We start from the raw sequence: 26,885 nt of genomic DNA on the forward strand, positions 1-26,885 counted from the left end.
TACAAGGCTCTATAGACAAGTGATTCAGTCAATTTCCAACTGACCACTTCGCGGACTAGGCCACCTTGAAGAACACCTTCTGCACCTTCCGTCCTTGAAAGGCATTCTTCAAGAGCTAGGGAAGCTGCAACTGCTACCAAAGGAGAGGGTGTCAAAACTTATGACACGGTGTCATGTGCACAGTGTGTATCTACCGTGTGCTACACGCACACAAGACTAGCTTCGAGACTTGGGGAAGCTTGGAGCTAGGTAGGCTGATTGGCAAGCTAGGTTAGGGATAGACTAACGGGCGGGCACCCAAGTATGGACGGGCGGGCGCCCAAGTGTGGACACCCGGTGACTGGCCAAGAGCCTATAAAAGGGTGGCCAAGGTTAGTCAATAGTTCATAGAGTCTCGTGTGTCTTTGTGAGAGCTCTATGGGCAGGAGCCTGGATCTAGTGCAGACATACACTTGCTTTTTGCAGCCAAGGCCGGTAGTATTCTCGAGGCCCGCGAGGGTAGCTTCGTGGCGGTATGGGACGTCACGAGGTAGAGATTGGTCGGTACGTCTAGCTAGTTAGCTCAGATCGTGGCTCGTAGGGACAGCCAAGACTTGTGGGATTGCCCACGGCTGTCAAGGTTGGGAGGTGAGTCAGTCCTCCACCCCCTTCGCATTGCTTGGTTTGTTTTGCAGGTTTCGATTCTTGTACCAGGAGCATTCTACGAGGTGATTCTTTGGGGATTTGACAGTGGTATCAAAGCAAGCCTTGAGAACGAGCAAGTCGGTAGGTAGAGAAAGGGAGGTCAAAGAAAAGGTATGAGTTCGAGAAGATTGCTGTTTTCCCGTGCATACTGCTGTTTTTTCAGATTCAACAAGTTATTTTTGCATCGTAGGAGCCCGTGATGGGGATTATGGTCTTGTTAAGGGTTGTTTGCTTAGCAAGAAGAAGGGCTGTGTTTTTTCGATAAGAGAAAGAGAGAGAAGAGGTGAAAAGTCTGTCGGCTGTAAATATGTGAGAGAGAGAGAGAGAGAAGTATCGACGGCTGTCAGTCTTGGAGGGCTGGTCGGCGCTTGTGTGGCAGTAGTATTTATGAGGCTGTGTGGCGCCTATGTGGCTGCGCAGCCTTATGTTGAAGAAGCCAGCCAAAAGAGCTCTTGCACCAGTCGTCGTAGGCGGGTGGTACACACAAGCAAGCAGGTGGTGCACGCACGCGGGCTGGTACATGCAGGCAGGCAGTCAGTGCACGCAGATAGGCAGATATGCGCACGCAGGCCGTCACAAAAAAGCTACTCCAAGTCGGCGATCGCCGTTTTCAGAGAACGCGTGGCAGGTGGCGGGCAACGTGTTTTTTGCTTTTGTTTTTCAGGCTTTCGTTTTTTTTTTGCTCATGAAAGACCCTTACGTTTTTAAAACGTAAGTTGAGAGTTTTTTTTGCTCATGAAAGACCCTTACGTTTTTAAAACGTAAGTTGTGAGTTTTTTTTTTTTTAATAAAGAATATAAACAAAGCCTAGCATGTTTTTTTTAAATTAAAATAAAAACACAAAAGCAAAGTTTTAAAGCTATACATGCTTTTGGGGAAGCCTATAAAATTCCCCTCAAGAAGGCTTCTTGCCACACATCTCTCAAGCTCTCGAGCACTCTTCTTTGTACAAGGCCAAGCATTCTCTCATCTTGCCCTCTTCTAGATGTTGTTGACCCAAGAATCGGAGATGGAACCCGTTCCCGAACGTGTAGACCTGCCAGCTACGGAAGCCACCGATGGCGATCTTTTCGATGATTTTGTTTCAAAATCTGATTTCCAAGAGTTTAAAGTTGCTTTCGAAGCTTCTTTCTCGGCACGTCAAGCACAAGTCGCCACGCAGATGCAGGCTTTACAGAACTCCATCTCTTTATTGACCACTACCCAAGGTGGTTCCAAACGTAGTGAACGATACGTTTATTACGTTTGGAAATCGTGCTGAAAAGATTCCAAACGTAGTGAACATTGCCCCCGATATATATGTATACAAAATTTATAGATTACTTATAAACTTTTGAAATATGAAGTTTGAAGATTGAAATATGAAGTTTGAAATATTTCAATCAATGAAGTTTGAAATATGAAGTTTGAATAAACTTCCACACGTGTGTGTTGGAGCGACCGACACTTGGGGTGTTGGGTGTGCCTTGAAGGATAGTGTGCCTTGCCCATACGAAACTCGATGCACGAGGCATCTATGGCATATGCACAAAAAGCAATCAAGAAAATGGAGAAATGTCAAGACGAGTCATGACTCGAGAGTTATAATATATATTTCAAAATTCAAGCACAATACGAATAAAATTTCAGCCTGTGTGTAGGGGTCCGGGGAGGTGCAGCAGAGAGAGCCTTGTGGGGGAGAAATGAAATGATATATTAACGTCTCTAAGAGGCCATATTGGCCTATGAGACCAAAACTGAGAGTACATCTGAAGTTGGTGTCTCATCAAAGAGAACAACTAAATGAGACTAAAAAGTTCAATAAACTGATTGTCCCACAGCTATAAGACTCTAAGATGATACTGAGTAGAAAATACTGGAAAATACTGAAAAATGTATATCAGCTAGATCCATGTATGCTAATTAGTTGTAGTGTTGTCCTCTCCTTAGATTAAGTATCTCCGCCAAGGGGCTGTCTAGAATGGAGAGGTCGTAGAAGCGAGGTAGGCGCCAGTCACCATTTGGCCACCCAATTGGTCCACCCATGCTTTCTTATCACGTATATACATTGGACTAGTGTCCATGGCAGTTGTATATGCCGGGGATTGATGCCACTCATGTGATACTATGGAGTTGGCTTTCTATTGGGACTTGTGCCTCCGTGTACATACCCGGAAATGCTTAGTGGATTAGTGTTCCATTGGGTCTAGTACCTCGTGTACTTGCCTGGAGCACGTCTATTTCGGTATAGTCTCATGAACGGGGATTGTCCATACCAATGCTGCATTGCATAGCATCTTTATGTGCTTGCTTGCAATTGAAATTGCATGATGTTTTCCTGCTTGCTTGACCAATGTGTAGTTCCAGGTAAGGAGACGCCCGCCCCCGAACCGTGCGTGTGAAACTGTCTGCTGACATGGTTATGTGGCATGTGACAGGTGGTAAGTATTGGTCATAAACCTAGCCTTAGGAGTTAGCACTAATTTATAAGTGAGTGTGTACACACTTTATTAAGTTTTGGGCAACCAAAACTCACTTATAAATTATGACCAACCCGGTGTTCACACACACTGATGTCCCCAAGTGGACATAACCCAATGTCCATCGCCCAGACCTTATCTCCTTTGTACAAAGGGAGTAACCAGCCATGTGTCCACTCTAGCTTGCTCCACAAAGTACCTGCCTGCCACCTACACTGGACAACTCACCACTTCTCTCCTCCTCTCTCTAGAGATTGGCACGTCCTTCAAGAGGGCTATTGGGCTGCATTTTCTGCACATTCTCCTTCCCAACTCCATTTCCAAGCTTGCTAAGGTGATTTTCAAGCTTCCAAGAGTGATTCCGGATGCTAATCACTCTCCTACACACTCCCGATGACTGAAATTCAGCAAAACAACTCTCTTTATTGCTGTAATTTCTGGTCTTTTGCTGAAAACTCTAATTTCAGCCCTCCTTTCTCAAGCTGAACCATAGGGGAAGCTTTCCCAAGGTTCCCTTCATCCTCTTAAAGACTTTTGTCGCGAAGAAAGGCGACAAATCGAAGATCTCTTCACTCCAAGGACTTCCATTGCGAAGACTTCCGCTGTCATCGACTCTACTTGCAATTGGTAAGCTTTAATGCTTAAATATGGAAGCAAGTAGCAGGAGGGAGGAACCGGATTACAAGATCACATACCCTCTGTAGTGTTCTCTTGTCCTATGTGCTCTCTTGCAGATTGTTGCTACGTCTACAACGACAACCACTTGTTTGCAATACTGTATTCATATGCATTGGTATGAAAATCTGGTCAGAAATGCCCATGACACTATGTACTTGATTCTCCCAAGATCAATATACTTTATTTGAGAGAGGGGTCGGTCGTTCCGGCTCATTGTGTGTCTCTTGTCAATTCAGCAATTTACTTCTTGTATTTGAGCAAGTGTCCATCAAATCTTAGTGTATTTAAGTGTATTGATTAGCATTGTGTTCAACAAAATTACATTGGTATCAGAGCATACGGTTCTCTTTCACTTCTATCACGAGAGATGATCACCGTGAACACTAGCTATCTCTACACTTAGAACATTATGGACAGCCATACAATGAATGTTGGAGATGCTAACACAAGAGGCAGGGACAATGAAATGCATGCTTCCAATGCTTTACAGGATAAGCAAACTCATATGGTGCACAATAGGAAACATAAATATGTGGGACAGCATCCCGTGGCAAAGAGAAGATGCAGGAAGAAGAGTCCATAGTATTGAGGGCTGAACTTACTCGTATGTAGGCTCTTCTCCATGCACAACAAGAAGAATTGAATCTCTACCGCCACGAGGATCCATTGGTACATGACCGTGTGAAGGCCAAGAAAGGTGAATCTTATATGGATCATGCAATGGCAATGATTGCTCAAGAGTTACACATGCAACCGAGGGATGCAGCACGTGCATACTTGGCTCGTACCGAGGATGCCTATGCAGAAAAGGCAAACATCCCACATGTCTTGGAATCCCCATAGGTGCCCGAACAAGAACTTATGTCTAAGAGGATGAATCTCCATGCTATGGGAGAGGAACAACCAGTGACTTCACGCCATGTAGGAATACCTCATGTAGCCCGTGAAGGATACAATGTTTATGGCAGTGGTCAAAATGCATGCACAACACATGCAACATGGGCTGAAATTTTATGTTGGTGTAGGTATTCCGCGTATCTCTCATGCCACTCATGCCTTCCAGTGTGCTCGTGAGGGAGAAGCTATGGCTGAAAATGTATCAATGCATGTTGAGGAGCCAGCCATGTCTATGCTTATAGGGCACATGTATCTATGCCTTATGCATCACCTTTCGGTCCTAAAATGATGCCAGTCACAAAAGGCTGTCCCAATGGACAAACATGGTTTGAGATGCACGCACATGCATCAAAGTCTCGTGACTTCAAAGCCGGAGACAAATTTGTGAATTTTGACACATATCATGGGGAATATGATGCATCAAAAGCACTTGCTTTTATTGCCCACTTTGATATTGCTTTCAGTGATGAGGATTTCACTCACAAATCCATGATTTGGCATGTAAGCATATTTATGAAAGGCACTGCTGCCCATTGGTGGCTCACGGAGAAGTTCTCACCGAATCCTATTAGATCATGGGAAGAGTTCAAGGACAGGTTCTCTGCTCAATTCTTGCCTCCCAATGCATTGAATGAGATAACAATGAAGTGGGATTGGGTGAAGCAAAACGAGGGGAAATCGGTAAATGCATATGCACAAAAGTTTTGGAAAGTGCTTTTAGAAGTGTCTCCATTCATGCATGTCACTGAGACGGAGAGGAAGAGAAGGTTTCAATTAGGATTGCAACCCATGTACAAAGCGGGACTACAAATGTATCCTGGTCATACCTTACACCAACTAATCGCAGCCGCCACCGCCACCGAGAAATTGGAACTCAAATTGAGTCAATCCAATAAGGCTAAACCCTCATTTCAAGGCAAAGAGAGGGCTGTCGAAAACCTGCAAAATGATGGACAGCCACCTAAAAAGGACCAAAACCAAGATAAAAATGATCCAAAGACTGAAAATAACACTACCGAGAAGCGTCCCTTCAAACTGAGAGACTATGGTCTCACTCCAGAGCAGAAAAAGCAGTATATGAGTGAGGGAAAATGCTTTACTTGTGGTAGCACTGAGCATATTGCAAAGGAATGCACAACCAAGAAGAAGCGTGATAATGCAAATGCATCAAAGCCTAATGTGCATATAGTTCCGGATGTGCAAGGCAACACTTCACATGTTAGCAAAGACAGGGTTGTATGTAAAGCTTGGGGACAACTCAAAGATCAGCCCGCTTTGTTCATGTTTGATGATTGTGCATCTGAAAATTTCATATCCACACAGATGGCAGCTACTTTGGGAGTCCTCAAATTGAAGCAGGGGCTAACTTTGTTGGTAGAGAAGTGCACGTCATGCCTATTTTTGGCAAGTTGCGCATACACATTTAAGGCTATGTGGATCATGAGGATTTTCTTGTGGCGCCTTTGAATGGCTGTGATGTATTGCTTGGAAAACCTTGGCATACACGTATTGATCCGTGCATGGCTTACAAGACCAACAGGATCACCTTCATGCATAAAGGCCGAGAGCATGTACTTGATGCTGGTAAAGAGTGTGATACCATTCCCCTTATATCTCATGTACAAATTAAGAAAGTAATGAAAAAGAGTGTTTTTGCGTACTTGATTTTTATACGAGATCGTGTTGAGGAAAATAATGTACATGTAACCAGTCTTAGTAATGATAGGCTGAAATTTTTGCAAGAGCACAATGATTGTTTTGCTGATGAGTTACCAAATGAGCTTCCACCCGTATGACCGGAAGATCATCGCATTGATCTTGTGCCGGGTAGCTCACCGCCTAATAGGCCAGCCTATCGTGTAAGTGCATCCACCAGCGGCTCATTCTGAACTTCTTGTGGGCCAGTAGTGATGGGAGGGCGATCTGCGCCAAGGTAGCGTGAGGAGTCATCATACAGCCTTCTTGCAGGGGAGGCCTTCGCATCATTCATCCTGCGACCCAGAGGCCCTGATCTCCAGCTGGAAGGAAAAGAACCATGGAAAGATTTCCTCCTAGCTCACATTTTAGCCCACCCCCCATCCTACGGTGGACGGTTGCCGCTCGGCATCAGATGGATCTTTCCTTTGGGGACATGTTTGCCACCAGTGTCTTCCGTGCTTGGGAGGGAGGCCCTTCGTTTTTCACCCTCCTGCGAGAAGCAAAACCTTGGACAGCCGCTGTTGTGGAATGCTCTCACTTGCCTTCCCTCCTGTCACTACCTTGGAGCTCATTCACACAAAGCATGGGGCCACCTATACTCACGGCCCGCCCAGAAGCGCTTGTCAACAGCCTGCAGGGGAACACACCTGAGCCTCACCATTGACTCCGCCATCCTACCAGATTGGCACACCTCCTTAATCTCTCCACCCGTCCTTGAGTGGTTAGCTTTCTTCTCATGGCATGATGTCCCTTGCTGGTCTTTGCAATGCAGGGGGAATTGCTAATCCTTAAACTGGTTGCCCATTACATGCTTGGCTGCACTGATTTTCTCCTCCAGTGGGCCGCGTACTAAACTGGATGAGTCTGTCATAGGACACATACCTTAGTGTTTTAAAATTCCCTTCACATGCGTGCATCTACTCTAATCCCTCTGCATTCCCTAACCACACAATATACGCATGGCCTCTGTACCTTCAAAATATGTATAATCCCTATGCTAAACCTGATGCTAGTATGCCCCAGAGTAACATGGGTGCAAGCACCTGGTGTCTGAAGCTGATGCATGTGACATCCCCTCACGCTTTCGATCTGCTACCCCTAGCTCTGCCAAGAATAGATCCTTTTATTAGTCAAAAAGAAAATTTTCTACACACAAAACAGACTACAGCCCTCAATAGAAAAAGCAAGATACAAAAGATCCCTTATGCGAGGTCTGGAAAAAACCAGAGAACAAGGGCAGGGATGGGGTTCCCTATCTGGCTGTCCACTCTCACAGGGAGGCTACATCAGGGGTGGATCTACTACTACTTGAAAGCATCAATCTAGATGCAGAATCAAAACTTTGGATGTTAATAGAAATAGCTGCTTTGGAAGATCTGCTGTTTATCGTGTCACATCAAGCAGCTCCTCTGAGCCCTCAAAAATGTCCACATAGAGACCACATGAACAACAAACCCAGACAGGTTTCATGCAAGCATTTAAAATGTTGATGCACAGGCAGCACTTTATGTCAGCTTTCACAGAGACCTATTCAGAATATATCAAGCACAAGCATATTACAAAATTAGCGGCATGTCCCCATCGGCAGCGTACAAGCTCCAGGACGGTATGTGCTTTGGGTGCCCGGCGCTTTACTTCCATGGCCACTATGCCAAACAGCAGAATTTGCACTGCTGAACCATTAGTGTACCTGAAGCCAAAATCTCCCTAAAAAGTTGTTTGGAGCATTTATAGATACATCAACCCAAAGTTTTGAATTCATACCAGAAGGAGCCACTCATACCATACTGGAAAGCCTCATTAGATGACAGCAGGATGCAAGCAACCCTGCATAAATCAACATCCCGTCTGTCATTTGAATTGAATCAGAATCAGATGCTATCATTCCAATCTTATTAGAGACAAGTATTGTTTGATATATAATATGCATTATATGCCCTTATGGTAGATAAATAAAGATCAAATGAAGGGTCACACATGAGGATATGAGATGTGCCAAGATGAGAACCCAAATGAAACCATTATAGTACAGAAATAGTATTTTAGGATACTCTAAAACATTAAATCGTATTAAGGATGCAAGAGCCCGATAGGCTAGGTATACATAAGTAATCTGCCATCACTTGCCACCTTCCATGTCATATAGCATAATCTTAATGTTGAGCCTTTTAAGCACACCCTTGGCCCTTCGTGCTTTGCCCAAGAAATGGTGTGTCGCTCTGTAGTTAGTGCACTTGTACCTATGTGCTAGGGTTTTCAGATATAGAAAGAAGAGTGCAACGGAATCACACACAAGAGTCCTAAACTATTTCTTTGTATTGTGTACAAGACAAGTACAAAAGATGATTGAGAATGAAGACGTCGGTTCTTAGCCCACACACTGCCAAATATCTCCTTGACCAGCCTATACTCCAGAGTAGGCTCTGATTGTTGATTGAGAGGAATGCAAATGATTTTGACCAAAATCCCAAGCGCATATAGTATATATATATATATGCATCATCATTGCTGGTCGGCCTGTTTTATTGATGTCTGCCAGCTCCAGAGGACCACCCCCACAACCTGCACCAGGGGCCAACTACCACGCGGCACAGGTGGCTATTCGAAAACGTGCCCGTCTATCCTGCACACCTGAACTGAAGCCTGGCTGACCTGTACTATAGGTGAGTTGTGTGCCCTCTCATAGAAGGAAAAGATCCTAGTATTGGCTTTGCACAGGGAAACTATTCTCAAGCTCCACGAACACTATTACCTTAAGATTTGCATTTGTGCAAGCTGGAGTTACCTCAAACCAGGCCAGCCTCCGCAATCCAGCATGGTCAGCACCCCCGGCCCCCTGGACGTCAACCATGATCCTCTCATCAGCTACAGATCCAAGACATGCTCCATTGCCATCGAGCAAGCTTTCCACGTGACATAGCTGTAGGAGACCTCTCGGTCATCCCGATCCAAAAGAAAGGGTCCCTCGTGCCATGTGTGTAAGAAAGCCTCTTACCGCCTACGCATGCGATCTGAATCTCCCTGGACCTTCCCCCACTGGCTGCGGAGGGTGTGAATTATATCAGTACAAATAGCACTAATGGACTCAACTCGGGGGAGGGGATGCCCTCACCAACAACAGGCCTACCATATATACCATGCAGCAATACTGCTAATGATCTCCAATCTCTAATACGTGCCTGGAGACCAAGTCTCAAACAACGCGAATTGTGTCAATCCTCTAGTGCGATAGTCAGAGAGCCTACCATCCTACTGGTCACTGTCTGCTCCCCATGTGATGATACAAGAGGTGAATCTCCCAGTACTGTAGAGATGAAGAATCCTCTGGCATATTTGTTGCACTTTGGGGCAATCCCAAAGGCAGTGCCACTTCAAGTCCAGGGGGTGGTTGTACTGCACATAATGTGCCAGCCTACCACTGATAGCCAACCAAGTGGCAACAGCAAGGTTGCACTGGGCTAACTGCCAGAGGAAGGCAAGAACCCATAGGAGCAGCCCGCATAGGAAGTTATTAATTTTTTTTCAGCAGCTGGTTTATCGTGTTCTGGGCACAAACCCGTAAGAGCGGCCCACTAGACGTCTAGTCGATGCAATTGCGCTCCCAAAGACCACTGTGGATTCAGAGGTGCAACACACTTCGGATGATCATTCTACAATGGAGAGACCACCCCAAGTTTGTCAAGTGGAGATTCCACTTTCTGCTGCAACTTGCAAGTACTTCTACAACGAGTACTTCTACTGCCGATCCTCTCATGGAAATCCTCCAATCTCTTCAACAACAAAAGTCCACCATTCAAGCTCTTCTGCAACAATTGTTGCTATCCCATGGAGAGTCAGAAGAGGATAAGCGCCAGAGAGCATTGGAAATAGGAGACCGTCATCTTCAACATGAAGAAAAGCGTTTACTCCGTGAATGCGAAGAACAATGCCAAGAATGTGAAGAACAGCGTGTTCGTGGACCAAAAAGCGCTTGAAGAAGAGCGTCTCCGTTCATGGGAGGCTCATCAACAAGCCACCGAGGACCATCGTCATCAAGAGATCATAGCCATTCAAAAAGTTCAACCGCAATCAACATCATCATCCAGTTCAGTATGTATGACGGTAAGATGGATGCCAATGTTTCATATTCTTGGCCACATTAGTTTGTCCAGTGGAGATTCCATTTTCTGCTGCAGGTACTTCTACACCGAGTACTTCTACTAACGATCCTCTAATGGAAATCCTGCAATCTCTTCAACAACAAAACTCCACCACTCAAGCTCTTCTGCAACAATTGTTGCCATCCCATGGAGAGTCGGAAGAAGATAAGCACCAGAGAGCATTGGAAATAGAAGACCGTCATCTTCAACATGAAGAAATGCGTTTACTACATGAACGCGAATAACAATGCCAAGAATGAGAAGAAAAGCAAGCATATGAAGAACAGTGTGTTCGTGACCAAAAAGCGCTTGAAGAAGAGTCTCCATTCATGGGAGGCTCGTCAACAAGCCGCCGAGGACCATTGTCAACAAGAGATCATAGCCATCCTTCAAAAACTTCAACCGCAATCAACATCAGCATCATCTATAACTATTCTTCCCGAGATGATCCAGTTCAGTAAGTTTGATGGTAAGATGGATGCCAATGCTTCATATTCTTGGTCACATTAGTTCACTTCATATTTCATAGTTGTATGTCGGTCAGATCAGGATAAAGTCAAGCTCGCTGCCATGCATCTCTGGAGATGCTACTCTGTAGTGGCATAATTCGACCAGTTTACTGGGTGGCATTTGCAAGCATCAGCATTTTTCAGCCCTCTGTGAGAAGAGGAAAATGCAGGTCATCTTCAAGTCAAGAAAAAGGGGTGATTCTTTATGGGAAACCCTAATTTCAGGTCAGTCACAAGTCAGGGCAGAGTCAGCCCATTCTTCAGTTGCAGCAATACAAGCAAATACTCTCTTTTTGGAGGGGGGGGGGGGGGGATGATGCTCTATCCTTTTGGTCTCATTGGCCTTTTGAAGACATTAATACAACTTTCTTTCTTCTTTCTTTCTCTCTCGGAGCTGATGCTGCTCTCATGTTTCGATGTTCTTAGTATTCCATGATGAGTTTCCATGGACAGTTTTGTATCACCCCAGTGAGATAGCTATGTTTATGTTTTCTTTCTGTTTTATTTTCCATTTCACAATGAGATATGCCATGGACATTATTGTATCACTTTGGTCTCATAGGCCCATTGGGTCTTTAGTAGACGCTTAATATATCTGTCTTTCTTTCTTTGGGGCCAGATTTATCCAATGAGGATTGGCAGCGAGTTGAGAGGCCCCAGGTCATGATGTTCTCCCGTATGATTCGCAACAAACCATCAGTCCAACACCAGATTATCCAAGTGGTAGTGGATGCACTCTTCCAGCCAGTCACATACCTCCATCAAATCAGTCACATGGATACCCACAGGTACCCGAGGCTTGCCCTGGAGTCCTCGAGACAGCTAGCACTTCAGGGCAACTCTGGAGTATATTATGCATTAGTTTCCACTTGGTTCTCAGTATATGGGCTCCGCATGGACCACCTACCACCCCTTCAGTACAGTTTGGACTCCCCTTTTCTCCAGCTCTCTCACGATGATATCAACCAGTTTATCTAGTTAGATCTTTTCACCCTCTACACCCATTGCACATGGATCACACCTCCGGAGCTCCCAATGAAGATGCACTTCTACACAGATCACTTCATCATGCTCACTGAGGATGGATTCATCCAACAGCAGAGGTACCTGAGTGCTCACATGTCTCATGCCATGCGGATTGCTGTTGGTCAAATATGGGTTTCATCCCACGCCTCCAGAGTGGAGACAGGTAGAGCTGAGCGCATCTTCAAAGCCATGAAGCTCATATGGAGACTTAGAGAGGACAAAATCTGTCGATTATGCCACACAGAGGTTGAGACGGAGGAGCATTACATATGCAGCTGCCCAGTATATTATGAGATCTGAGGGAGGTTTCAGTGTCTATTTCGTGAGGGATTTGGTCCACTCTCCAGGATCATTGACTTCCTAGACCAGCGCTGCCTAGGCCTCTTCCATCTTGAGCTCCGCAGAAACAGGGACACTTTCTTGAGAGAGCTTCGGCCCCAACCACCCCACCCCCTGCCTCACCAACCAACCATCACCAATTTCTTCCGGACCCAAGAGATGGAGGACACCGATACAATGGATTTTGTGGACCCACCTTGAGCTGCTCCAGACCTACCTCGCCCGAGAGGAATTACCTCGGACCAGGCCTCCGCACTCCAGCGTGCCCGACCCAAGTTACTCTCCCAAAAACAATGCCTGAGACCATCAAGTACTACCTCTTTCATTGTCAGTTGTGAACACCTCCAAGCCATTGCTGCTGCCAAGACCTTGTACTAGGATATATAAGCCACATCAGGAAACTCCTAGAAGAACTATCATCATGGCTTGAGCTCAAACACATACCACTCATGCAAGCAAATGATGCTATAAGGATACAAAATGTACTGATGCAAAACCAATACACACCCAACTGACAAAGGAGACATGCCATAACACCTACTCTAGATACAAGCCAACTGTCATTGCTTGGAACAAAAACATCAGAATACTACACATATATACATGTTTTTTGGTTTGTTTTCTTAGCCTCACATGCTTTGCCCTCCCCCCAAACTGCTAGAGCATTCATTCTCAACAGCAGAGAATAAAACACACATGCCAAAATTCTCTTCTTCTTCTTGTGTAAGGTCTTCATCTGCAAGCTGTGCCCAATACATTTCATCTTTCATTATGGTCATTAGACGGGCTATGTACTTCTTCAATCTAAAACCATTCACTCTCTTCTTGTGCCATTTTTCTGTTGGATAGGTGTCATCTCCAGATGGTGTCATGCTAGTGGCACACTCTTTAGCCTCTAGGCATTTTTGGGATTTATAGCATTCATTTCCATTTTTTCCTATTTACATACTTTTTGGGTGGAGGAAAGGGTGGAGGAACTTTCCTATATATATGAGACATTGTAGTTCATTTATAATGAAGTTGGCTAGTGGTTCATTGATGAGTTCTTGAGTACATTGTCTCTTCTCTCATCTCTTCTTTCTCACATGGTATCAGAGCAAGGTGGTGGCGCACATAGAGCCTCCTTATCCTTCTTCCTCTCTACCTCTAGTCCTCTTCAACAACCCCACTTTCAATTGCCGTTTTTTTCATTCTTGATTATCTGCTAAACGGATGCGTTTTTGAGGATTGTGCCCGCGTGACCTACTGGAATCATCGTGGTCTACAACTTTGCAAAAGAAAGTTTTCGCAAAATCCTCACCGTTTTTGAGTTATTCTTCGCAGACTGCCTGCATGCAAAATTTTTGCTTGCGTTTTTAGCAGAAGCCCTTACATGCTTGATTATCTGCTGAACGGATGCGTTTTTGAGGATTCTGTCCGCGAGACCTACTGGAATCATCGTGGTCTACAACTTTGCAGAAGAAAGTTTTCGCAAATTCCTCACCGTTTTTGAGTTATTCTTCGCAGACTGCCTGCAGACAGAATTTCTGCTTGCGTTTTTTGCAGAAGCCCTTACTCATCATCCTTGCACTTATTCAATGATGCAAGAGGCTTCAAACCAGCCCCTTACCATCCTCTACAAGTGTGTTTTTAAAGCACTTCAATCTGAGTCCTACAACTCTACTTGAGGTGAAAACATTGCCAACTAGTTTTCCCTTCATGCGGTAGCATTTTTTTGGAGGCTTCTTGTGGAGAGATTTCTTGGCTGCGTTTTCATCATCAATTTCAGCCCTCTTCATGGTGTTTTGAGGTACATATTCATCCTCTTTTCTACACCTTTCTACCGGCTGAAAATTTCACTTTGCTACACACTTTGTGTTTGCGTTTTTGTGGACAATCAACTCCTCCATACTCCTTCTACCTAAGGCTACATTCTCAGCCCTCTTTTGGTGGTTTCTACGGAGTCTATTGGTTCATACATCGGCTGCGTTTTGTGGCTGCGTTTTTGCACTATCTTTGTGCATATTTTGGAGATACTTCCTTGGTGGACAGCCCATCTATTGGCTGCGTTTTTTGGAGGTACGACACTTCTTCCCTTGTGGTTTTCCACCCTCCACTCCCTATGGGATCTCGGAAGTCCTCTACTCCAAAAGACAAAGGCAAACTTGAAGATACTATGGATCCTACATCGACGACGGTTGGACCAGCAACTACTACAACGGAAGTTGGTGCAATTCCTTCTTCGGTAGGTGCTTCTACTTTCTCTTTTCCATCGTATCCATTACCTTCTACGGATCCATACACTCTTTCTTCTTTGTCCTTTATGCCTTCCTATCCACATACTTCTATGCCCTCTATGGTATATCCCCCTACATCATCTATGTCTTTTATGGCAACTTCATCTACTATGATTCCTTCTTCTACTACTTCCACTACTACTCCTCTCCCCACTCAATCATATCAGCCCTTTAACCCATACACTCAATCTTTGAGCCTTCCAAGTCTTTCCGATTCACAAAAGCTTACCCCAAACAACTACCACACTTGGTCCTTGTTTATGCAACTTCTTTTGGAAAGCGCCGGGGTGTGGTCTATAATCACTTCTCCTCATATGGTGCCTTCTCAATATCAAACCTATATGGATACACGGGCCAAAGCTTTACTTGTGCATGGCATGTCTACATCGGTTGTGTCTCAATTTCTCTCTACAAGGAGTACGGCTCAACAATTATGGCACGCTATACAAATGCAATATGGAAGACTTTCAACGGTTAAGATGGCTAAGTTGAAAGAAGATTTGGATAAGCTTTCTATCTCCGAATCCGACAACATAGTGGAGAAGCTTGAAGAATTCAATCGAATCAAGCGGCAACTTGAAGAGTTTGGTACATTGGTAAGCAATCCGGTCCACAAGCTACTTGGAAAATTGCCTTCTTCTTTTGAATCGTTCAAAGATAACATCTTCCTTCGAGTTCCTTTCCCTTCCTTTGAAGAGACTATGGATCTTCTTCATGATAAGTGCCTTACTCGCAAGCAAAACAAAAAGGACTCGGCTTTTGTAAGCCAAGGCAAGGGCAAAGGCAAAGGCAAGGGGAATGATCAACGCAAAGGCTCTAATTCCAATGCTAAAGATTCTTCAACCAAAGGCGACAAGGAAAAATCAAAGGATTCTTCCAAGGAGTGCACTTTCTGTGGTCGTAGTAGCCATACAGAGGATCATTGTTTTGCTAAGAAGGCGGCATCCAAGAAGGTAAAAGCTGAACTTGAATCCAAATCTAAGGGTTCTTCTACATCAACATCTTCTCACGACAAAGACAAGAAGGAAGACAGTAACACCAAGATTGCATATGTTGCTATGTCTTCTACTTCTTCATGTGACACATCACTTGTGGTAATCAAAGATCATGTGCCTAAGATGTCTGCCAACTTATTTTCTATCTCTAAGGCTACTTCTAAAGGTCTTGGGGTTTACTTTGATGATGAAGTGATTAAAATCATTGATAGACAGTCACTTTCTTGTGTGGCACATGGTTATCAAAATGCTGGGCTTTATCATATAAGCTCTTTTACAGCACAGTTGCCACCACATGAGTCTCATCTTCATCAATTATTTGCTTCTCCTAAAGCACTTGTTTCTAATGAAGATAGTGATCTATGGCATTTCCGCTTTGGCCATGTTCCTCTTGCTACTTTGCAACATCTTGTCTCACATGACATGGTTACAAACCTCGCCATCATATTTGTTCTTCTTGTGCTCAAGGAAAGCAACATCGGGCTTCTTTTCCAGAGGAGGCTACTCATAGGGCCACACGCATACTTGAGCTTATTCATGCTGATCTTGCAAGACCTATGGAAGTACAATCGCTTGGTGGATCCAAGTATTATATGCTTCTTGTGGATGACTTCTCTCGCAAATCATGGGTTTATTTCTTACCTAAGAAGTCTGATGCTCTTTCTCAAATTCTGAATCACCTTGGATGTTCATCTACTCCGACACTCATCTACTCAGATTCACAGAGTGCTATTGCTTTAGCCAAAAATCCAGTTATTCGAGGACGATCCAAACACATTGATGTTCATTTTCATTTTGTTCGTGATTGGATTTCTGAAGGTCGCATTCAGCTTGAGTATTGTCCTACCAAAGATAATGTTGTTGATTTGTTTACTAAGCCTCTTCCTCGACCTACCTTGGATTATCTTCTTCAGCGCGTTGGCGTTGGTCCTCCCATCTGGACCTAAAGAGGAGGTGTTGGATAGGTGTCATCTCCAGATAGTGTCATGCTAGTGGCACACTCTTTAGCCTCTAGGCATTTTTGGGATTTATAGCATTCATTTCCATTTTTTCCTATTTACATACTTTTTGGGTGGAGAAAAGGGTGGAGAAACTTTCCTATATATATGAGGCATTGTAGTTCATTTATAATGAAGTTGGCTAGTGGTTCATTGATGAGTTCTTGAGTACATTGTCTCTTCTCTCATCTCTTCTTTCTCACATTTTCATCTAGATCCGCAAGCTAATAGGTTCCATTTTTTAATCTCTCTATCACATAAAATGGTCCTTCCTACTTAATCTGAAACTTTGTTTGAAAAGTGTTATCGAGCTTGTTGTTGTATCTGAGTACAATACCCTTGTGACTTCCTTAATGAACCTCTCCTGGTTCTTTAGCAAAACTTGAGCATAATAATCAAAGGCTCGCATGCTGTCAAGTTGTAATTCTTGCAAATACAAGAGTCTTTGTTGTAAAGCATTAGCACATATTTCTTTATGCTTCATTAGTACCTTCACAGCTAGTATCTCCACTTCAATAGGTAGCAAGGCTTCCTTCCCAAAGTCTTTGTTGTAAAGCATTAGCACATATTTCTTTATGCTTCATTAGTACCTTCACAGCTAGTATCTCCACTTCAATAGGTAGCAAGGCTTCCTTCCCAACACCAAATGGAAAGGAGAGAATTTGTTTCCCTCTTTAATAGCAACCCTAAAGTCCCATAAGGCACCATGCAACTCTAAATCCCAAATTTTTCCATATCCTTCCATGATCTTGGTCAATATCTTAATAAGCTCACCATTGAATCTTTCATTCATTCCATTACACTGAGGATAATAGGGGATAGTGTAGTTATGTTGAATTTTCAGCTTAGCACACAAATGGGTTATGTGATCTCCTCTGAACCATGGTCCATTATCTGACAAAAGCTCCAAAGGTACACCAAACTTATAGCAAATGTCTTCATACACAAACTTCCCTACATCTTTGGCTTCAATTTGCTTCACAGCTTGAGCTTCCGCCCATTTTGAAAGATAATCCACAGCGGTAAGAATGTAACACTTTCCTCTGGATGTCATGGGCAAAGGCCCCACTCCATCAATACCCCACCTTTCAAAAGCATCATAAGACAAAAATGTAAGTCTAAGCTAATACTTCAACACTCTCTTGCCTAACTATTAACATTGTATGCAAGATCTACACCAATGTGATACATCTTTCTGAATGCTAGGCCAAACATAGCCTTCCAAAAACACTTTATGTAGGGTTATTTTCATAGCATAATGACCACCACATGCTCCTTCATGGTGGCTTCAAGGACCTTGTAAATTCCCTCTCTCCATGGTACCCTTCTAAGTACCAAATTTGCACCTTTCATGTATAAGACATCATCTATCAGCATGAAGTTAGTTGCTTTCTTGGCAAAAGTATACCTGTTGGATTTTCCCAAATCTTCTCGAAAATGACCCGTCGATAAAAATTGTTCCTCATGTTATAAACTTTCCCTTTCTAGATACAAAGGAGGATTAGCCTTTACAATAAACACTTCTACAATACTTTGCGGAGCTACCGCATGAACTTCCTCATTCTTCTTCCTCTCAACATGCTTGAGAGACCATGCTTCAAACCTATTTAATAGTCTTTTTATTTATTGACATATCTTTTTCAAAGTTACATTTTTACTTTGCCACACACCTAACACTTGTTTCACAACAAGTAAAGAATCACCTTTGATCTTCAACCTCTTAATTCCCATATCAAGTGTAAGGAGCAAACCCTTTTCCAAAGTTGCATATTCATCTTCATTATAGCTTGTTACCTGCAACTTCACAGTTAATTGTTTCACTTTGTTCCCTCCAGGATCATATAAGATAATCCCTCCCAAAGCTTCATTGTGAGCCTTCCTATAAGAACCATCAAAAAACATGGTAAAATCACCTTCCATCTTTGCATCTTTAACTTCTTCCATCTTTGGTTGTACCTCTTTACAATAAATAGGACCCTCCTTATAAGTGAGTATATCTACAAGGGTAGCTCTAGTTGACTCTTCAACTAGAAAAGAATATTCGAATTCTTGCAACTCCACAACCCATTTTATCATCCTTTTTGACAAAATTGCATTGTTTATAAGCTGAGGAAGTAAAGCATAGCTAGTCAAGAACACAAAAGACTTTGGAAGGAGATAATGTCGAAATCTCCTCCAAGCAAAAATTACACTGACCATCACCTGCTCTGCTTCACTGTAGCTTCTTTCCACCTCAACTTTCACCCTGCTCACATAGTAGATCATGAGACTCCCTTTCCTTGTTGAAGCAAAACTGCACCTATAGCATCAGCACCTATTGAAGGGTTTACATAAAAATCTTTATCCCAATTTGGAGCTTGCACACATGAAAGGCTACAAAGCACTTCCTTGACTTTGTTGAAGACTTCCTCACATTCATGGGTCCACCTAAGAGGATCATGCTGGACAACTTCTTGGAGAGGATACAAGACTTGAGAAGCCAGAGGAATAAACCTACCCATACATTTGACTCTGTGAATAAAAATCATTACTTGCTTTGTGTCCTTGGGAGGAGATAAAAGCACCAAAGCTTTCACCTTACCATCATCTGCCTCAATACCATTCTCTGAAATGACATGTCCAAGCAATTTTGACTTTACGTTGAGCGAGGAAACACCTTTTTGGGTTAAGTTGACCACCACTCCTCTCCAATCTTACAAATGTAAGCTTCAATCTTTCACAATGCAAAAGTCAACTACTATAAAGGCAAATATCATCAATGAAGACCGTAATGAACTTCCCAAGATAAGGTGCAAGCATAATATTAATTCTCCTTTGAAAAGAAGAAGACCCATTTGTCAAGCCGAAAGATAATACTTTGTAGCAGAAGCAACCCCAAGGTGTTATGAAGGTGGTTTTCTTTGATCTTCAGGAGTAATCTGGAGTTGGAAATAGCCTGAATAACCATCACAAATGCATCTTTCATGACCTGCTACTGAATCCAAGACTTCATCTATATAAGGAAGAGAACAATGGTCTCTCTTTGTGGCTGCATTATGCGGCTTGTAATCCACACAAATTCTCCACCTTCCATCCTTCTTTGGTCGAATGACAATTGGATTCACCCATTTAGAAGTGGTGATTGGGTAGATAAAGCCAGCCTTCAATAACTTCTCCACTTCTTCCTTTAGTGCATCTTTTCCCAAAGGCCTTAGCCTTTGACATACTGGCTTGACACCTACTTTCAATTCAATATGAAGAGCCTCTCCTTTGAAGCCCCGAATCTCCTCATAAGATGTTATGAAAAGATTAGGAAACTCTTCTAACATGATTTTGTATTGATGTTGTTCAACAAAAGTAAGATTAGTACTTAACATTTTGTCAACAAAGTCTTCCTTCACATCTTTTTTGGGTTCAAGAAACTCCTCAATCTCTTCAGAAGATCTACTCTCATTACCCATCACTTGTCCTATGTTTCCTTCATTCATGGGTTCCAAGGCAAACATGGCTACATCAACATCACTTGAACACAAACTTGTGCTCCCCTCGTGACTATCTCTTTCTCTTTTTTTCCAAGAAAAAGATCCTTCTATTAGTTAATGAAAAACAGCCACAAAGGGCTAGATACAACCACAAAGGGCTAGATACAAATTCGCCTCATATATGGGGCTGGAATCACATGATCATAAGGGGAAGAGACCCTTCTCCTCTGGCTGGCCACTCTGTTAAGAGAAGGCTATCTCATACAAGGGGGGGAAACAACCACACAGGTGGTCTGTAGTGCCAAGTGGGATCACCGCCTCTATCTATGAGAAAAGGGCCAGGCCTCCAGAGCCTCAAGAAAGCTTCCCGCCACTTCCGCATGCGATTAGAACCTCCCTGAAGCCAATGACCACAAAGGATATGAATGATGTCGAGCCAAATGCTCCTGATGGACTCAGCAGCTGGAGTCTGGGTACCCTCGATGGCCTCGCTGCATCTAGCTCGCCAAATGTGCCAGGCTGCAGTGCTGCTGCAAATCTCTCATCTCTGGCATGACCTGGTCGCCAATGATCTATAGGTGGGACTGTGACTAGTACTGCCGAAATACAATGGTGAGAGACCTGAAGAGCTAGCCCTCCCCCATCCTCCTCATAAGCCCTAACCACCACAGCCTCTATGACCCAAGTGACAATGGCCCATGTAATGATCCGGGTCGAGGTCCTGTCCATAGTGAAGATGCGGAGAATCCACTGCTAGATCTGCTAAGCCTTCAGGCAATCCCAAAGACAGTGTCGCTGAGACTCCTGAGGGTGCCGCACCGCGGGCAAGCTGCTGACCTACCTCCAACTGCCAGCCGAGTGCCAACTGCCAAGCTCTTGTGTGCCAACTGCCAAAGAAAGAGGGTGATCTTTCTAGGCCGGAAACTGCCCATAGACTATTCTAGAAATCTAAAAGGAAATGCGGTGAGAGCCCCTATGAGACTACCAATGTGTTGTTGCTGCCGGGGCGCCATCAATCTCCGGCATCTGCATCCTACAGCGGAGCTGTGCAGTATATTCAAAGAAGGGGGCATCCAGAGTCTCCTCCCGATCAGCGGGGTCATGCCAAATCCACTCACTGGTCCCATTGTAGGCGCGTGAGGGGTCAGCACTCCCATATCCAGTCGCCAGAATCTCTCCCTTGCCACCTTGGCCGGCGGTGGGTCTATGTGCCACTCCCATGCCCAAAAGCAAATCACCCTCACTCTCTCCAAGGTGCAACCCATGAAGTCCTCTATGCGAAGCTCGGATCTCTTAAGTCTGCCATGGGATCCAATAGAAAAAGTGAGCAGACCACTGTCCTCATCCACTCTGTGAACCACCACGAGAATATCATGTCTGGTAAGCACACCTAGCCACATTGGGGGGGGTTGGGTCTAGGATAGGAGTCAACCACTCCTGAGGGATAGCTAAGTCGATGTTGATGCTGAGCCTGTCTCTACCCCAGGTCCCTGTCAGGCCTCTCTCCTGCACCTCCGGGGGTAACTATCTGTGTGCGATCTAATCTCCAAGAGACCTAGTTGGTTCCATGCTTAAGGTGCCCCATGATACATGTGATCGGGCCCCCAACATGTGGCCACTGGGTAACCGGATCAGGGGGTTCCAGACCAAAGGCTGCCGAAGCCGCTCCTCTGAGGCTACCGAAGCGATTTGTCTAACGGCCACCCTGTGATGATCCCAAGCTCAAAGTAAGCTCGCTGCAAATCTGTGCTCAAAAGTTTGACTAAAACCGGGGGCCTGCATCTCTGTGAAAATCGATCTAGGCCCCCAAGACTCAAGGTGCGGGCTGAAATCCGGGCCAATAAGAAATCCTTCTAGGGCTCACCACCAGGAAGGAGTCCTCTAACAATCAGCTTGCCCAGTAGGGCACGGCTCTGAATAGCAGGGTCAATGAGGCCTATCCCCCCTCTACAACGTGGCTGAATGATTACTCTCCAAGCCACCTTGGCCCTGGTTGGCCTCCCGTCACTGCTGGTCCATAAGAAATTATGGATCAATCGTTGTACCTGGCCAATACATGCTCGAGAGAAGGCCCAGCACGAAGTGATGTACCACATGGTGGCATGAACTACCTGGTTCGCCACCACCACTTTACCTGCTAGGGAGAGCTTTGAAGAACTCAAGTCTAAGCGGGGCGAGCTGCTACTCGGGAGAGACATCAATGCCCACCTGGCAACCAAGATAGCAAACTCGAGTGCCCCTCGGGATCCACTGAAAAGCCTCAACCGGGTGCCAAGTCGGGGCGGGTGCTGAGCCTATCCAAAAACCACACGAGTTGGCAAGTTCTTCTGTGCTCCTGATGTGCAGCTGAAAATCTCGACCGCCTCCGCGAATCTCTGGAGATTCCCCACATCTCCTGACAGGAAGGCTACTGTGTCGTCTACAAACTCTGAGTCAAGCAGCTCCTCCTACATGCGGAGGGGAAGACGCAATCCCTGAAGCCCAGTCTCCTAGGTTGAGAGAAAACTACTCATGGCCTTGGTGACGAATAGGAAGAGGTAAGGTGCCAAAGGACAGCCTTGCCGAACCGAGCGGGAAAGGGGGAATCTGTCACCACGGGCTCCCTAAATGAGAACCTACCTGTGTGATGCTGAGTAAAGTCTTGAGACTCCACAAATCCACTCCATGGGAATCCCATCCGGCTCATCGTGCCCTCCAAAAAGCACCAATCCACCCTATCATAAGCTTTCTCAAAGTCTAGAAGTAGCACTATGGGGTCCTGTTGCCGCATCCTGGCCGAAATTGTCGTCTCCCAGAAGATGAAAATGTTGTCCAGAATGCTCCGATCCTGAACAAAGCTAGTCTGAGTGTCATGAATCGAATCCGAAAAAAAGGGCTGAAGTCTCCTACTGATGGCCTTGGTCAAGATCTTATAGCCAGTCCCTAGAAGTGTGATGGGTCTCCACTACCAGATCTCCAATCTATCACCACCCTCCTTGAGAATCAAGTGAATCAAGCCCTCTGAGAATCTCTCTGGCATGGCACCTGTGAGTATAATCTCATAGAAGGCAGCTTGAAGGCTGCATTCCATGAGGTCCCAATGACGAAGAAAAAAATAGACTGGAAGCCCATCCGCTCCCAGGCATTTGCCCCTAGATAATGCCGTCATCACCTCCGCCAACTCCTCTGCTGTGAATGGAGTCAGTAAGGAGGACCAAAGAGAAGGGGGAACCACCTCTCTCGTGTGTCGCCAAACCCTCTCGCGCACATCCATCACCTATGGGGATAATGGGGCACCTGTGAGAAGATAACGGAAGAAATCCGTGGCGATGCTCCTGGAGGAAAAGAATGTCAATAGGTCCCCCCACTAGGGCTCTCTAAAGCTCTCCTCTAAGGACACCTCGTCTATGAAAGCATTGAGGCCTCCCTAAACCTTGTATGTTCCACAAGACTATCTGCATATCAATCTCCGTGTGAGGCGGAACTAGTAGAACTGCCCTCCACTCGAAGAGTCTTGGGCGAAGGTTTAGACGGGGAATAATCACAATCCATCTTGGGGCGAAGGCACGCCAAGTGGGCACAGATCCTGTCCTCCATGTGACGCCACTCGTTCCAAGCGCGAGAGTATGCGTACTCCGGACTCCATCGATCACAATGGAGGTATCTCTAAGAGGGTGGAAGAGGTACTGCGACAAAAGTATGCATGAACACAGAGAGCAGCACCTCCATGCCAGAGGCCACCGTCTCCCCGTCCAAGTCTCTGTGAGCTCAGCCTCCAAGCTCCATCCTAGCCAATGGCCGTAGATGAGTGAGTATGTCGGTGATGCGAAGATCGTGAAGATGATGACATAGCTCAACTGCTTGACCCTGGATGGCAGCAGTCACAGACTCCGAGTCCCACTCAGTCCTTGGAGCTACACTCAAAGGGAAAGAGAAGATCATCGCGCCATTCTATGGCGTAGAAGGTCTGGAGTGGTAGAAGACCACACATATCCAAAGAGGTGTTGCTGTCTCCTCAAACATATCTGTCCCTTCCGCCAAAAGACAACGGAAGAAACTATAATCCACCGGCTACCCTAAGATCTTGGAGGGCCCACCTAGGGACTCTGGCGGGAGAGCCCTCGCAGGGGAGGCAACAATGGTCATCTCAACCGGCTCAGAGAAACGGTGAATCAATCGGCGAACGAAACTCGCCCGCTGCCTCCGCTCCAAGTCGGGGGGCTGCTAGGGGGTGACGGGAGTGCTTTGGAGAGGCAAAGGAAGGGGGGAGGGTGGGCTCCGATGCAGAGGACAGGGCTGAAGAAACTGTTGTGGGCAAAGATGGGGCGAGAAAAAGGACGCGGCGGCGCGGGGGGGGAGGCCGGAGAGGGGTGCTACTGGGAGAGATCCATCAAAGAGGAAGGCTACTGGGAGGGACTCACGAAGGGCTTAGTGGGGTCTATCGGCCTCACTGGACACTGAGAGACGGCAGAAGAGGCTCTCGACGAGGAATCGGTCCCCTCGCCAAATCGGAGGGGCTGGAGGAGCCAGCTCAATGACTGGAGGGAGCCTGTCGCCAACTGGTGGGTGCTATGATAAATGCTCATAACGGTTCTTTAACAGAACTGAATCCTCCTGTGCTCTGCCAGCCTAGCACGCACGCCAACGACACTTAGCGCTGGTGGTCAGCTAATGGCCCGGGCACGAGCAAACCGTCCGCCACTCTCCGGTAGCTGTGTTGTCCACTGTCGGAACCTAGTGCTCCGCTGCTTGAGAATCTGCCGCTCTCTACCCCCTGGTGAGAATCTGAACGGGATGGAGCGGGGAGGGAACCGCTGATGGCGGTCTCCTGGATTGACGTCGAGGGCAAGCTCTGGCTAAATGGCCCATCTGCATGCAAATGAAACATAGTCCTGGAAGGCTTGAATACTCCACTCACTGAAGGATGGGGTCTCTCCGGAGGCATGGGATAGATATAACGTGGGGCACTGAATCTGGCAAGGCAACACAGATGCAGAGGGATGGAATCTAAGTTGCCCGTGCAAGGGCTGAGGCAGCTGTGGGGAGGGATTCCATCACTCTCCCGATGGCACCACCAATCACGAAGAAGCAGAAGGTATATCTTCCTAAGGCCTGAGAAGCAAACTGTCATTGGGGAGCCGTACATGCCAACAAGTAGGTCAGACGCAAGATCGAAGCCGTGCTGCCACCGCGCAAAGTAGGCATGTGCCATACGCAATGCAAGGGAACTCAACTACATGACTCAATCTGACGTCTCCGACGAGTCGAACTCCACTTGGTAGTAGCCACGCCCCAAAGGGTGAATGTCTGTGATCTTTGCACGTCCACCAATGAGGCTCACCTGTAAAAGGTCCCTGAGTTGTCCGAGCGCAGGGCGGCTACCAACAATTTTGCAAACCAAGGTGGAGGCCTCTAATGTTGCAATAGTCGTGGCGAGGATCTGAAGGTCAGCTTCGGACAAAGATAAACAAGCAACGGCGGCCTCGGTCGGGGTTGACAGAGCGGCTGCACCAGTTCTTTTACAAGGCGGCTGTACTCTCTGCACTTCAGGCAAGCGCAGGCTGTAGGCGACTCCTTTCATCAGGCTGTACTTCAGTACCCTCTGCTGGTGGCTGTAATCCCTACTACTGTGGGCTACGCTGGCATAGGCTGCAGCCAGGTACTAAATCTCCTACAGGCGCTGCTTCTTCTGTCTACTGCGGGCGCCTCCATCTCCTCTGCGGGCGGTTGTGTGCTGTGTATCCTCTCCAACTGTGCGCTACAGGCCGGTGACTGCAAGCTGCCATCCCTTCTCCACTGTAGCCGGGCAACCGTACAGGTTGTGTGTCACCTCCATACACCAACTACTCCTTTCGACATGCTGTGTCTCGGTGTCTCTCTCAAGTAACTGCACACAAACACCATGAGTGTTGGTCTTCCATCTGCCATCCTCAAGTAAGTGAATTTTTCAGATTTAAGTAAAGTATTTTGTGATAAATTTGATAAGGAACTCTCTCTACGGCAACACCCGTTCGGTGCCGGGTAGTCCAAGCTATTGGAGAACCTCGGTCCAAAGGTGCTAAGATCGGGAGAGCCAGGCGTTAGTACAAGAGCGCCTGTTTGTGCGTGGTCTTGGAACACCAGTTGAGCGCTCTCCACGGAGTCCAGTGAAAGCACAGGACCGTAGAGATTGGACCACGTTAGTGGTCATTCTGCTTCGAATATCTACTTCGAGCCTATTTGTTTGGTACTGTATTCATTTGTACATGGACATCATCTGGTTCTTGGAACCCATGGAGCATTGTATTTGTTAAATACTCCCAAAAAATATAGCATATATTGAGGGGGGGGTCGGCCCGTTCCGGCCCCAGTGTTGGTGTCCATTTATCTCATTTCATTTCATTTCAATTTCAAGTTGTTATTAACTTGTCCATTTCAAATTGTGGTATTAAGTTGTGCTATTACGCGTGTGGGTGTCCAACGGAGTCTTTCCCTCTTGACGGGATAGGTTTCATTGGTATCAGAGCACGGTTGTTTCCCTCTTCCTAGTGGGGAAACGAACCTGTGTACTGGACACCCCGCTTCTAGCACACTTAACACAATGGACAGCCAAGGCAACCCTTTGGAAGTGCCTAATTCAAGGGGTCCATCTAGTGCCTCTCGTGGTTCTGATGCTCTGCGAGGAAGGCACAAGCCCCTTGAAAGGGTTAATGATAGTGAATCAAAGGGACAACTGTCTCCAGGAAAGACAGTCATGCTTGAACAAGA

The 26,885-nt window shown here is 45.8% G+C and overlaps 1 protein-coding gene across 23 annotated transcripts in view; it reads right to left on the minus strand.

The window, feature by feature from the left end:
• LOC147605447 (urea-proton symporter DUR3-like) overlaps positions 1 to 26,885 on the minus strand; it is a 109,648-nt gene that overhangs the window by 44,192 nt on the left and 38,571 nt on the right. For 9 of the 23 annotated variants that reach the window (XM_086793202.1, XM_086793198.1, XM_086793220.1 and 6 more), the window contains 2 exons: positions 8,181 to 8,243; positions 7,977 to 8,106 (listed from right to left, as the gene is read on the minus strand). The exons of 11 other annotated variants lie outside the window; for them this stretch is intronic. In XM_086793202.1, the coding sequence (XP_086649328.1) occupies positions 7,977 to 8,106; positions 8,181 to 8,243 (193 nt within the window). Of the gene's footprint in view, positions 1 to 7,976; positions 8,107 to 8,180; positions 8,244 to 17,650; positions 17,784 to 18,106; positions 18,943 to 26,885 lie in introns of those variants that run through there. 3 more of the 23 variants (XM_086793205.1, XM_086793214.1, XM_086793206.1) reach the window with 3 other exon arrangements.

The sequence above is a fragment of the Cibotium barometz genome, chromosome 59 (genome assembly GCF_041138505.1).
Source record: "Cibotium barometz isolate CiBa-2024 chromosome 59, ASM4113850v1, whole genome shotgun sequence".
Classification (NCBI taxonomy): Eukaryota; Viridiplantae; Streptophyta; class Polypodiopsida; order Cyatheales; family Cibotiaceae; genus Cibotium; species Cibotium barometz.